Here is a 14,989-nt window from a genome sequence, read left to right as displayed (position 1 = left end):
AATTAAATCAAAATAATAATTAAAAAATAACATATATAAATATAGATAAATTAAGGTTTAATCTAATTTTATTCAAATATTAATAAAAGCAAGCTACCCCCTGATATCCGGTGGATAGCTAACTTCGATTAGTATCAGGCTCGTTGAAACAAGAATTTTTCCGGATCGGATTCGAATAATTATCTATAGGATACAGATTCTCTTGGATCGGATTGGCGGATCAATGGATCAGATCACGCTGGTCGGATATTTTTTAACACCCCTAGGTGAAATCACCTTGGGGCTTGCCCCTTGGTTTTCCACCGCGCTCGTCATATCCCGTAGGGTGGGATAATCCGATCTAGGTTCGGATTTTGCCACCATGATAGTCTCTAAGCAGGTGAGATCAACTTGGGGCTTGTCTCTTGATTTTCCACCACACTCGTCATGTCCCTTCGGGTGAGAACATCCAATCTAGGTTCGTATTTGCCACCGTGATAGTCTCTAAAGCGGGTGAGATCACCTTGGGGCTTGTCTCTTGGTTTTACACCTCACTCGTCATGTCCCTTCGGGTGAGAACATCCAAGCATAGCTCTGATTTTCCACCGCGATGGTCTGAGGTTACCTTGGGGCTTCCTCCTTGGTTTGACACCTTGTTCGTCATCGCGATAATCTCGTTGTCATTTGAAGGTTTGCAGGACAATGATAGTGAATACGTGATAGCCATAGTCACAATGTATGTATTTAGGTGGATCCCGGTGACGGAAAATCGTCCCTAAAATAACAACTTGAGTTTAATTAGATTCCCTATGGGAAGGGGTCTTTTGACGAAAATGAAGGGAGAAGCAAGTGTGAAGAAAAACTCCGAGGGCTCTTCAGGCATCTGTGTCCATCGTGGGAACATTCAAGATCACCAATATTCCAGAATAGACAAGTCACCACCAAAATAAAAAACGACATGCACCAGATTAGAATCCAAGTTCTAATCCAACCGAATCCATCTACTTACTTCCATAACAGACAAGTCACCGTAAGCATAAAGAAACAACATGCAACAAGTAATAAGCCAATCTAAGGGTGAGAGTGACTTAGCTACATGAACTAGAGCTATCACCATCATCATCAGAGTACATATCCATATGAACAACATCACCATCTCTATCACTAACTTCCTAGACGGGAAGGGGACATGCATGCAAGGGTTCCGACTTTGACACAAAGAACTCATCAAGATCAAGCTCGCCGATGCTCTTGAGGGTCAAATCCGAGCCTTCAACCTCTTCATCTCTCTCACGCATAAATGAGGGCACCTCTTCAGACTCTAATCACCACCGACTAAATGAGTGGTTCTCAGTACAAGCTTTTCCCCATTCGTAATCAGGCTCAGAGAAACTGTAGGAGCCAGAAGAGTGAGAAAGACTCAAATCCTCACCACTAGCATGTGCAAACACAATATCCGGATCTATAGCTCAGAGAAATCACCAAATTGAGAGAATGAGGGGAAAATAGAGAGTTGAACAAGTGAAGCAAATAGAAGGGTGAAGACAACTTCAATCGTACAAATCAATGGAATAACAACAAGATCACACCAAAATTAGGCCGAAAAGGGGACAAATAAGCTTTGATTTAACCAATTGAAGCAAAGAGAAGGATGAAAAATCAGAAATCTCCAGATTTTTGAAACAAAGGCATAAAAATCTCGAGAACAAGATCAAATGGGAACAAACATAAAGATATAGGGTGATATTAGATGAAGAAGCAAGAGAGATGCATCAGTGGAGAGATAAATAATAGATCAAGCTCTAAAAATGGAGATTCAAGAGGGGACGAGAGGGGTTAGGGTTAAGAGGAGAGAGCGGTGCTGAGAGCGTTTTAGGTTTTGGAGAAAGAAAGTGTTAGGGTTAAGAGGAGAGAGAAGTGGATCAGGTAGGCTTTAGGAGAGAAACGGGGGTCAGTTAATGGTGGGTAGACGAGGGTTTGTTATTTTTTAATGGTGATAGTTGAATAGTGGGAGAGAGAAATAATGATAAATTAATGGGTAGAGTTAAATGGAAGATGATGAGTTATAGAAAAGAAAACACATTATTTATGATAAGTTAGAGAAGTAGGAAGAATTTATTGGGAGGCCAAATAAGAAAAACATGAAGTTACGAGAGTAGCTCTTAAGTTTGGTCATTTAAGCTTCAGATTTTTGCGACCACTAATAAAGATGTTGATTGCCACAATACCAACTACCCGAATCTTCCTCCACAATTGATCTGTCAGCTTCACAATTTCACTATGCATGTTGGTGCTGGTATCCTACTCTTCGAATTAAATGTTGATCCAATTTTATATGATCTTCTGGCTCAAATTTACTTGTGAAGAGTATGGGCTAATATTGGGGTTGATTTGTGTTGGATCTCCAAGCCGACGTGGAAACAAATGAAGTCTATGCTCAGATGACCCTTCAACCTTTGTCTCTGGTACACATTTTTTATAAGTTTAGTGATTAAAAGTTTGAGAAATGGTTTAGTAAATTCTTCTAACTAATCTAGTTATTTGACTTGTGCACACATCAAGAGCAAAAGGATATCTATCTTCATGTAGAACTAGGAATCCCAAGTAGGCAGCCAAAGAATTATTTATGCGGAACTTAACAACTAGTGATATGAGTAGACATGGCGGTTTCTTTGTTCTTCGACATGCCTCCGAAAAAGTTTTTCCTCTCTTGGTAATTTATTCCTCGAGATGAGATTCATCTTCTTAACTTAATTTCTAATCTATAATTAAAAATTAACTTTGACCAAAACCCTAATTCGCTCTCTTCCATATTTCGTCCCTAGGCGCCTCCGGCGGCGTTCCAGCCTGCAAATCTGTCCGGACCAACGCCTTATTGCTCAGCCTGGATTCTGCCGGCGGTCCCCTGCAATTCTGTCCGTCGTCTCTTTCGGCAAGGATATCTCCTCGATCTACGGCGTATTGGTGTCTGCTTTCCGGCCTGTCCGTTCGACTCTCCGGGTGCCAGTTCTCCGACCCTTCTCCGTCGGTTTCCTCACGAGATCGGCGTCAAAAGTACGGGCGATAGCTTTGCGTTGCCGCTGTACCGGGAGGGAGGAATTCGCTCGGAGTGTCGACGGTTTGCTTCACGATGTTTGTCCGGTGGAGTGTTTGCAGTTCTGTCCTGGTGCGAGTTAGCGGTGTGTGTGGATCCTGCTGCGAGTGGTTTCGAGAGGGCTGCAGGTTTGTCGGCGGCAGTGGTATAGGGGAAACCCTAATTTGACGTTACTCAGTTACTTGGCCTCCAAGATATGGGGAAGCACAGGCGAAGAGGCGCGAATTCTGTGTCTCCAGTTTCGAAATCAACTATGCAGGCGGGTTCGTCTTCAAAGGCTTCTCCCTCTCTGCCTCCAACGCCGATCAAGTATTCTGTGGGACTACCAGCGACGGAAAAACAGGGCATCAATTCTTCTTTCCCTGATTCGAATACGGTTCTGCAGGAGGGTTCTTCCTCCAAAGCTGCTCCGTTTGTACCCTCAAAACCGATCACGTCTTCTGTTGTTTTACCGGCGTCGGAAAAATAGGGGTATGTTGCGGCGGTAGTTCAGGCGGATGTTCTTGCAGCTAACGCGTCAGATGAATTAACCGGCAAAGAGGCGTATTCAGAAGCATTCCCGGCGCTACCTAACTCTGAGGGCGGTACTGGTGGTTCTACGCTAGAGCCCCTTGTTCCCGCAGTTCCGGTTTCCCGTTCGAATGGTACTACTGTTGGCGATCTATTAGGATTGCACATCGCTTCAGATTCGGTTCGATCGTCTTCGGCAACTACGGAGTCTACTCCACCTCAGCCGGCTGCTGTGTCTTCACTGTCTGTCCCGGTGAGTGGGGCCCCGAATGCTTGGGCGCAGAAATCGAAGAAGATTTTCATGAATTCGGGATTGGGAGGTAAGCTCTCGTTTGTTCCTTCGACTTCAGATCGTGTTGCTATTTGTGTCTCTGATGGTTTGCCTGTTGATAGAGTCTGGGGATGCTCATTACTTGGGCAGTATGTTGGCTATAACCCTGGTCATCAGATGTTGCTTGAATTTATGCGTAGCTGGGGTGTGAAGACTAAGTACAAGGTTGAGGAAGGATGGTTGATCTTCTCATTTGAGTCTGAGATGGATAGAGATACGGTACTACGTGGGGGACCATATTTCATGTTTGGCAGGCCTATCATCTTGAAGATGATCCCTGACAAGTTTATGTTTAATCCACGTGACATTGCTACCATTCCACTATGGGTTCGGATCTTTGGTTTACCAAAGAACTTTTGGACGAGTGATATTCTTAGTCGGATTACTTCGCATGTGGGGAAGCCTTTGTTTGTTGATACTGTCATGGACAGCAGGTTGCGGGGGTCTTATGCTCGAGTTCTAGTGGAGGTAAACTTTGCTGCTCCCATCTCTAGAGGTGTGACCTTGGATTTCGATGTTGGGGAGTCCATTGATGCTACTTTCTTGATCGAAAACGAGCCTAAGTATTGCAAGGGCTGTTTTCATTTTGGTCACTCAGATGAGTTATGTCAGTTTAAGGAGAAGCGGGCTGATGTTGGTACGAAGGGCAACTGAAAGGAACAAGGCTCAAAGGCAGCTACTTTGGCTGTGCTAAAGGCTCCTATTCCTGCTCCGGCACCGGTTCACCCTTTTGCGACTACTGATCCTTCCGAGAGTGTTGATGCTGTGACTGAGAGGAGTCAGGTTGGTGTTCAGACCGAGAGATCTCTTAGTGACCCAGCTGGGGTTTAGTCTGAGGGTGTGGGGACTGTGGTCCAGTCCGAGGTGCCACAGGATATGAGTCAGGTTGATGGTGATTTGGTCCCTACTAGTGAGGGCGAGACCACATCTGCTGTTGATGTTCAGGTATCGGTTAATGGGTTGGCACCTGGGGCAGACCTTCGGTTGGGGGATGTGACTACTAAGGAGGCTTGTGGACCGTATGTGTCAGGGGAGGAGAGTCGTAGGCTTGAGTCCATCAATGACACAGCAGCACCTACGGACTTGGCAGTTGAGCACTCTGCGGACATCCCACCACCTGCTAGCCCCCATAAGGTGGCTTCTATGGCTTTGAGAGAGTCGAGGTTGTTAGATGTTGATATGGCTTCTACTACGGGTGTCGGCAACGGGAAGAGGAATCTTAGACGTCCTAGCAGTGTTCGAAAAGAGGTTTCCCAATGAATGCCTTGGCTTGGAATGTACGAGGGCTTGGCCAAGCCCGGAAACAAAATGGCATGAAGGAGGTGATTAGCAAGTTCTTTGCGAAGGTATATGGTCTTTTTGAGACTAAGTATGGTATAGGTGACATTACTGCTCTTGTTAGGCGTATGGTTCCTGGTTGGGAGTCCACTACGAATTTTCACCTAGACCAGCACGGCCGTATTCTTGTTGTCTGGGATCTTAGCTATGTTGATTTGGAGATTCTGACTATGTCTACTCAGCATATTGGGTGTCTTGTTATGTGCAAGACTATTGGTGTTCGATATGGTATCTGCTTTGTGTATGGTCTTCATTCTGTTGTTGCCAGGCGGCCACTTTGGGGTTATGTTGATCAGCTGTTTGCGGCACATGATATTCCCTGGCTGCTCATGGGGGATTTCAATTGTGTCATGAATGCGAATGAGAGATTTCATGGTGAGGCTGTTCGTATGCCTGAGTGTAGAGATATGATTGATGCCTGTAGGCGACATGGGCTAACAGATGCTCCTATGTCTAGTGTCACTCTATACCTGGACCAATGGGACTATCTGGAGTAAGCTTGACAGAGTTCTAGTTCATCCTAGTTGGTTTTCTGCTGAGCATTATGTTAAGGTTGACTACCCTGAGGTTGGTATACTTTCGAATCACAAGCCTTGTGTTGTTACCCTCAGACGGCCCGAGTTTTGTGGGCGAATGTACTTCAAGTTCTTTAGCATGTGGGCTGATCATCCGCAGTTTATTGAGGTGGTCTTAAATGGTTGGGTGCATCCTCCGCAGGGCAAGTGCCAGTTCAGACTTGCCAAACTCCTCAAGAGCTTGAAGTACCCTCTGAAGTGCCTAAATAAGGCTGAGTTTAGTCACATCTCCTCTTGTGCTTCTGCGGCTATCTCTGCATTTGATGTTGCTTTGGGAGATCTCAGACAGGGTCCGGATATTCCGGAATTGATTCAGACTGCTTCTGATGCACGTGTTGCTGCTTCTCGGCTCTCTGCCGCTGAAGCTAGTTTTCTTGGGCAGCAGGTGAAAGCCAGATATATTATTTCGTGTGATCAGTATACGAGGTACTTTCATAGCATGATGAAGGCTAATGCTCGGAAGAGCTACATTTCTACAGTGATTGACAGGACTGGTATGCCTACTACTAGTATTTCTGCGGTTGCGGTTGAGTTCCTTGCTTTTTATCAAGGGTTATTTGGGACTGCTATGCCGGTTTAGTTGCCTGCTCCTTCTGTGTTTGCCCTTGGTCCTCGGCTGTCTGCTGAAGCGAGTGATTCCTTGGGTGTTGAGGTCTCGGTTGATGAGCTTAGAGCTTCTCTTTGGTCTATTGGTGATGAGAAGGCCCCGGGCCCTGATGGGTTCAATGCGAGGTTCTTCAAGGCCTCGTGGGAGATTACAGGGCCTGATGTGTGTGCAGCTGTGAAGGAGTTCTTTGTCAGTGGGCGACTTCTGAAACAACTCAATCACAGTTATTTCTCTTGTTCCGAAGGTGGATTCCCCATTCAGAGTTGAGCACTACCGACCGATTGCATGCTGCAATGTTGTCTACAAGCTGATCTCGAAGATAATGACTACCCAGCTTGCCAGAGTTCTTGGTACTCTCATTGACCCGTCCCAAAGCGCTTTTGTGGAGGGGTGGCTGATGAGTGAGAACATTTTTCTCGTCCAAGAACTTCTAAGGAGATACTCAGTCACGAAGGATACTAGACGGTGCTTCCTGAATGTAGACATTGCCAAGGCATATGACACTGTTTCATGGGATTTCCTTCGGTTCACTTTGCATCATCTGGGTCTGCCTGCTCAGGTTTGTGCATGGGTTATGGAGTGTGTCACTACTGCTACTTATTCGATCAAGGTAAACCGTGGTCTTCATGGTTTTTTCCATGGTCGACGAGGATTACGACAGGGTGATCCTCTCTCTCCTCTGTTATTTGTGTTGTGTATGGAGATGTTCAGTAGATTGACGCGCAGGGATAATGCTGTTCCAGAGTTTGGTTACCATCAGCACTGCTCAGGTATTGAGCTCACTCATTTGATCTTTGCTGATGACGTCGTTTTGTTCCGCCGGGGGGATGCTCCTTCTGTATCCATCCTCAGTGACTGTCTTAGGAAGTTTGGGGATATGTCTGGCTTACGGGTCAGTGCGGCTAAGTCCTCTATGTTTTTGGCTTCGGTACCAGATGATGAAGTAGGTACTTTACGTGCTATTACGGGTTTTTACGAGGGTACGTTTCCGTTTAGGTACCTTGGGATCCCGATCAGTCCGCACAACCTTCGGGTTATGGACTATAAGCCGCTTCTGGACAAGATCAGTGGTTATCTTAGTGCTTGGGCGAGGAGGAGTTTGTCCTTTGTTGGTCCTCGTGAGCTTTTGGCTTCTGTGATTCAGGGTGTTGAGGGTATCTGGTTATCTATTCTTCATGTGCTTGCAGGAGTTCTTTCTACGCTAATCACCCTTTGCAGAAATTTTCTATGGCGTTGGATGCGAGTTAGCTAGAGTAGTGTCTGTTGGGGGGGTCTGGGCCTGCGGGATTTGGCAGTATGGAACAACTGCTTCCTCCTGAAGCATTATTATCATATTTTTGAGGGGAGGGAGAGTCTTTGGGTTCGTTGGATTCACCACAGATTCTTGCGTGTTGATAGCCCAAGCACTTGGGTAGCTCGTCGACGAGATTCCTCTATGATCAAGGGATTCTGGCAGCTAGAGATAGAGTTGTTCAGATGGCTGATAGAGAGTTGGAGGTTGAGCAGACTCTTGACAATTGGTGTACTGCTGACAGGTTCCGTGTCTCGGCTGCGTATGATGCGCTCCGGGATAGGAAACCGAGTGTGTCTTGGAAGGCTGAGGTCTATCCCAGGCATAACACTCCTAGGCATTCGTTCATTTTGCGGTTGGCTGTGCTCGGACGCTTATCTACCTATGACAGATTGTTCTTTCTTGACGTTGATCCGTGTTGTCGTCTTTGTGAGTCGGCAGATGAGTCTCATTCACACCTCTTCTTTGAGTGTCCGGTTGTTCTGAGCGTCTGGCAGGCAGTATGCACCCGTTTTCACATTCCGCACTCTTGCACTTCTACCTATAGTACTATGGTCTGGTTACGCGCGCATGCACATGGTGGAGGAGTTCTTGCTAGGGCTAAGACTTTTGCGCTTTCGGCGACGGTTTACTTGGTTTGGCAGACGCGGAATGCGCTTGTTTTTTAGCACAACCGGATTCCGGTTGAGGTCATTGTCAGGCAGATTAACATTCATGTTTTTAGACTTCTTTATGACATGTTTCCTATTGCCATGGTTGTTTCAGCACTTGGACACTAGTTTGTTGATTATGTAGCATAGTTTGGATAGCCTGTGTGTTCTTCCATGTGTGCTCTTGGACTGTCTGTGATTTGAATTCCCCATTTATGGGGACATACCATTTATATTATTTATATTTTAACAAAAAAATTCTAATCTATTGTGTTGTTTCAACCAAGATTTTTCAGCAGCCACCTTGTCAAGAGCTAATTGCCAGAGATCTTCATGATGTTGAGTGGAAGTTCAAACACATTTTCCGAGGTATATGACTAATAGAAAGTGTTGAAAAATTTAGTTATGCTTAATGATACTGCACCTGTGAGGCTAATCAACCACATTCGTCTATATATCTAGGCTTTTCTAAGCTTAGACTGAATGAACACAAATCATTCTATTTTATAAATGTCATAACTCCGGCATCAAACTAAAAGAAAAACTGTGTTGTTACACAATACAATTTCATGTTTTTTTGGGTAAAAGGAGAGACGACACTCTCGGTGCATAAAAACATAGCAAAAAGAGCTACAATAAAACTGAGCGGGGTGTAGCTCGTCCCCTAACATCCTCCAACAAAATCTATAGAACACACTCTGGAGGGTCCCCCAGGTAAGTAATGCCTAAAGGAAAAGAAGAAGCAAGGGAGGTGAGAGAATCTGCTACTCGGTTCGCTTCCCTATAAATGTGTCTAGTCTGGTAGAACCAGTCTCTAAGGATTGAATGTAGGAGTTGTTCTTATTTCACCCGAGGGATTTGAGTTGGCCCCAACCGATCGTATTTCTCCCGAGATGAAAGAAAGCCCTAGATTGGTGAATTGCATCCCTGCGCAACGACATTCGTTGTGCGTTGCGCTCTTTACCGTTCTCGATCAAGGTTGTCACTGTGAAGCTATAGTCAAGGTGCACGGGGTGCTCTTTTTTTTTGCGTCAGCGGATTTCGTTCAAAAAGCTAATCATAGGTTCTTCTCTCCATCGGAAATCCCTTTTACGAAGCAATAAGGCTGACGAGAGGATGACTACGATCTATAGGTTTGTCAAGAAGCAGAATCGCCACATGTAAATCTATTTCTAGGCAAATCCTCCTATAACTACGTGCCCAAACCAATGACAAACCCGACACAATCGCACAAAATTCGGCCATAGGAACCGAGCAAACACCTATGTTATTAACGAAACACCAACCCACTCGCCTTTCGAATCTCTGATAAATCCACCCGCACTAGCTCTAACATTGGTGAACGATCCGTGTGTATTAATTTTGATCCAATCTTCCATCGACGAGGCCCACGTGATAAGCATTGTTTCTCTAATTTTGTCTGCAGTATGTGTAACATGAGCGCTGAGTGCTCTTATTTCAAAGTGCAAAACATGATTGGTGATTGCATCCACCTTGTCCCCACATAACGCTCGTTCCGAAAAACCCGTTGACTACGCCACTTCCAAATGAACCACATAGCTGTTGAGAACAGGGCCAACCACCTATCCCCACCGTCATCTGAGTTGGACAGGTTTGTCCGGATCCCTGAAGCAAAATCGTTGTTGAAGAATGTTGAGAGTCCCAGGCAAGGTCTCAGAGCACACCAGACAGGTTTAGCAAGCCTGCAATCCCTTAGGACATGTTCAAAAGTTTCCAAAGAACCATGACAGCTAACGTAGGCCCCCGACGCCGCCATGTGCCATTTATACAGCTCCGCATTGTTAAAATGGCCCCCTTCATAGCCAGCCAGCTGAAGAACTTCGTGCGTTCCTGCACTTTGAGAGACCAAGTGGATGAGTAGATGCATTTATCAGCACAAGAACGTTACCTGGGCATGTGAGAAATGTGTAAGCTAACTTCACGGTGAAATTTCCGTCCACCAAGAGGGGCCAAGAAAGGGCATCATGCTTCCCAACATCCTCAAGATCCGATAGTGTAGCCAACTGGAGAATCACGGCAGAAGGCAGAAGGTGAGCGAACATGGGCCAATTCCACCCGACTACACCCGTCCAAAATTATCGGACTCTACGTTCCTTGAGGTTGCTTGGGATAGGAGAAACAACAAGTTCAAATAAGGACACACCCCCGACCCAAATGTCAATCCAGAACCTTACCAGTATCCCATTACCGATTATCCAAATGGCACCCTTCACTACTAGACTAACACCCTTGCGAATCGCATGCCAAATGGGTGACGGAGCATCCCTATCAATTAGAGACGACCGGGTATATTTAGCACGGATGACTCGGACCCAAAGTTCATTTTAACAATGAAGGAATCTCCACACCAACTTCATGTTAAGCGCCACATTAAGCTCCTACATCTTCTTCACTCCCAAACCACCCAATAACTTGGGTTTACAAATATCATCCCATGCCACAAGATGGATTTAATGGGAGCCCTTGCCACCCCCCCCCCCCCCGAAATGAATGATTTGGTGACCTTGTCAAACATTTCACTCGTCGATGCAAGCATCATCATAGCCTCCATGGTATATATCGGGATTGAACCAAGCACCTATTTTGCAAGAGTGGCCCTACTTGCAAGGCTTAGATGTTTAGATATTCACCCACTAAGCCTCGCATTGAATTTCTCAAGAAGGCCATTGAAAGCGTTTTGGTTAATTGGCTTATAAAGCAAAGGAACACTAAGATAGAGCCCAGGTCATCCGTCATACTAAACCCATTACGGCTAGCAATATCCACCTTTGTAGCACTTTCGACGTTAGGGAAGAAGTAGATCATATAATTAGCTTTTTTGACCTTTGTCTCGATGAATGACAAAATAAATCCAAGCATCTCTCGATTTCCACAATTTGTTGAGACGACGCTTCACTAACCAAAATAAGGTCATTGACAAACATGATATGAGGGATAGGAGGACCTCCCACCCATGCCGTAATAGGCTTCCACCGGCGATTCCTAATAGACTCCTCAATCACGTGACTTAGTCCCTTAATGCAAAGTACAAACAAATACGGGGAAATAGCATCCCCTTGCCGAATTCCATGACTAGACCGAAACTCCTCCGTAGCTTCACCATTACAAAGCACCCTCATTGACGATTTAGAGATGCACTCATTAATCCATGCAACCCATTTCTCCGGGAACACCGCACAACAAAGCAAATCAGTCACGGAATCCCACCTAATACGGCCATAGGCCTTATCAAGATCGATTTCAACATCATAAAGCCTTTTTCCCATCCTTCTTTCTAAATACATGCACGATCTCTTGGGCAAGTACGATGTTATCCGTAATAAGCCTATTGGGGAGGAAACTACTTTGGGTTGTGATAATGAGGAGAGGCATCACAAGTTGCATCCTAGAAGTCAAGAGCTTTGTGATGATCTTGTAGCTCACATTACAAAGGCTAATCGGACAAAAACGTGAGATACTCTCTGGATACGGAACCTTCAGAATAAGAAAGAGGAAAGTACCGTTCAAATGAGGCGAGAGTCTAGCGTTCTCCAAAAACTGAGCACCTCCCGAATAACAGTGCCACTGACGTTGTTCCAACATTTTTGATAGAAAATGGGTTGTAAGCCGTCAAGGCCTGATGCCTTGAGGCCCCCCCGTTCCCTTAATAGCACGCCATTTATCACCATCGGAAAAGTCACGGTTGAGGTCCTCCCACCCCACATTCTCTAGAACATGGAAGTCTTCCATTTGTACCACAATGGGGAATAACTCAGTAACAGGTTATGTGTAGAGGGTTCTATAAAAATCCGACACATGACTCTCCAGGTCCTCGAAATTAGTAATCCAATCCCCGTTTACACCCTTGAGAGTACTAACATGATTCCTCTTTCTTCGAACAATTGTCGACGCATGGAAGAAGGTTGTATTCCGGTCACCTTCGCACAACCACGCTTCTCGTGCTTTCTAATTCTAGAGTATTTCCTTGTTCCGTAGAACATCATCGAGTTGGCCGGACACAACAGCTTCATAGCTAAGGAGAGCATCAGTCGGGCAGACCTGAATGCTTAGCTGAATATGTTCCAAATTGTCCAACACGGCTTCTTTCTTAACATTGACATCACCAAAAACTGTCTTATTCCACACCCGTCGATGACACTTCAGTAAGTTCGGTGCTTTAGGTGATAGGAGCTTATTATATGGTGTTAACTAGCGACTATTAGCTTAGGAATAGTGGTGTTTAGGTGCTTAACGAGTGGTATTCCCGGAATCTAGGTTGGAGTTTACTTATGGATTAGCGGGATGCTCGTAAGCGGTATTTTGTGGTTTTGTCATGGAGATCCAGGTTGTACTCACTTTTAGTGCATTCGGGATGGAGGTAGAGGAAGTATACCACGCCTACACCCAAGGAGAAGCCGAGAGGCGAAGCCGAGCTGCCTCGACGCTTGTAGAAGACCGAAGACCATCTCAGGAGAAGTTGTCACGACCGAGATGGAGTATCACGACCGAGATTCAGCCTCAGTTGAAGTTGTCACGACCGAGACAACAATGTCGCGATCGCGACTTAGCCTCAGTTGACATGTCACGACCGCGACTCAGTATCACGATCGCTAACGGCCACGGACCTGAGAACTGGAGCATTGTCACGATCGCGACTCTCCTGTCAGGATCGTGACACGGACAGGGACGGGACTTAAATGAAGATTTGATCTGACATTTTATATTATTTTCCATATCTTTTTAGTTATTTTGATTTCCCTTTTATTAGAGACTATATAAGCCTTTAGAAATTAGGTTAGAACAATCTTTACTTCAGTATTCTTTTGCCACATTCATTTAGAGAGAACTCAGCAGCAGCCAAGAAGAAAGCTTCCACCTTTATCATCCTCCCTGGTTTGTTTTCCCATCATTCATCCATATTCTTCAATGCTTTCGATGGCTATGTTTGGCTAAGTTCTCTATAGTTCACTCTTAAGGCTGAAGCCATTGTTTTAGGTTTTGTTGTGAGAATTCTTATGTTTTTATTCTAAAGTTAATTTCAGGATTGTTTTATGATCTCTTGTGCTTTATTGATTATTGATTGATCTTGATTTATCTAGGTTACAAACTAGGTTGATTATTATCCATCATATTGCTAGGCTTGATAATTCGATTTGAAAAGTCTTGTCTTTTAGGTAGCAATCAGAATTTGCATAGACTATTTGCGAGTGCTTATTTTGTAGAGATTATAAACCTGTGTCGAGTATTGGTGATTTGCCAATGGTATTGCATAGGCCTACTTATCTTTGATCTTTATGCTATTGCGCTTTTGAACCTTGGGATTTCCTTGGTTATTACTTACAATAAGGGTTTCTAGGACTATTTGGACTAGTTGCTATTTACGAACAAAGAGTAGGACAACCAAATTAACCAATTCTAAATATAAATTAATAGAATTCGATGATCAACATTCCAATAATGCGCTGATACTAGATAGAGTGAGCTCCATAATCATAATTGTTACAACCCAACATACATTGTTTTTACTTCTACTTTTGCTTAGTTACTATAATCACAATCAACCCCCCACTATTACTACTAGGTAACATCATAAGAAATAAACTAAATTTCTGACTCTCTTGGGATTCGACCCCAGCTTACCGCTTTACTAGTGGATTTGTTAAGTTGGGTATCTTTGATAGGCACAACGACTTTTAGCCTCATCAAATTTTGGCGCCGTTGCCGGGGAGCCAACTGTTTTAGTTTATTTCTTTTTGTGTTACCATTCTGGTGTGGACCTATCTTATGGTCCACACTCGCGCTACTAATTCAGATTTGCTTGATTTAAATCCAGAGATAGAGCGGACGCTTACGCAACCTGTGACAATCTCTACAGAATCTAGTAATCGAATCAATGGCTGCGAGAACGCTGAGAGAGCTTACGGACCCAGATCTGATGCAACAACACCTGGGAGTAACGCTGCCTGCCCTGAACGCCGGTGTTACGTTTGAACTCAAGACCGGTTTCATCAATCTGCTACCAAAGTTCCATGGCCTGGATGGGGAAGACCCGATTATGCATCTAAGTGAGTTTCATGACATCTGTAGCTGCAGCAAGCCGAGTAACGTCACCGACAAGCAGGTTAAGATGAGAGCTTTCGATCTTATGCTGAAAGACAGCGGGCGACGATGGTACTACTTGCTGCCCACCGGAAGTATCGACACTTGGGATAAGCTACACAAAGCCTTCCTTAGCAAGTATTTCCCTTCCAAGAAGGTGGTTGCTTTGAAAAGGGCGATTGCAATGGTGGTGCAACACGATGATGAGTCGATGTACGACTATGTGGAAAGATTCGCGAGATTATGTGCTAGCTGCCCATTCCATGGGTTTGAGGAGAAAGAATTAGTAACCCACCTTTACAATGGTTTACTCGACAATGAGAGAAGGTTAGTGGACGCTGCGAGTAACGGGAGTGTGATGAATTTGACTCCTGTCGAAGCCAGAGCCCGACTAAACGAGATTGCTGAGGGAACGAGAAGTTTCGAAAGGACGTATACGAGAAAAGGAGCAAACGCTATGAATTCCAGAGAGCCCGGATGGAAGGATGAGATAGCTTAATTGAAGAGTGTGCCCG

The 14,989-nt window shown here is 44.9% G+C and overlaps 1 protein-coding gene across 1 annotated transcript in view; it reads left to right on the top strand.

Moving 5' to 3' along the window:
• Window positions 1–1,787: 1,787 nt before the first annotated feature.
• LOC141250147 (uncharacterized) overlaps window positions 1,788–14,989 on the top strand; it is a 39,284-nt gene continuing 26,082 nt past the window's right edge. Inside the window, 7 exon segments of the mRNA XM_073669880.1 lie at window positions 1,788–1,814; window positions 2,161–2,269; window positions 2,389–2,444; window positions 2,517–2,607; window positions 2,610–2,692; window positions 4,788–4,799; window positions 8,672–8,744. Of these exon segments, the coding sequence (XP_073525981.1) occupies window positions 1,788–1,814; window positions 2,161–2,269; window positions 2,389–2,444; window positions 2,517–2,607; window positions 2,610–2,692; window positions 4,788–4,799; window positions 8,672–8,744 (451 nt within the window).

Source organism: Phyllobates terribilis, unplaced genomic scaffold (assembly GCF_046119375.1).
Source record: "Phyllobates terribilis strain yellow unplaced genomic scaffold, ASM4611937v1 Scaffold_5415__1_contigs__length_51834, whole genome shotgun sequence".
Classification (NCBI taxonomy): Eukaryota; Metazoa; Chordata; class Amphibia; order Anura; family Dendrobatidae; genus Phyllobates; species Phyllobates terribilis.
The sequence above is the reverse complement of the archived record's forward strand: the minus strand, read 5'-3'. Positions and strand labels throughout refer to the sequence as shown.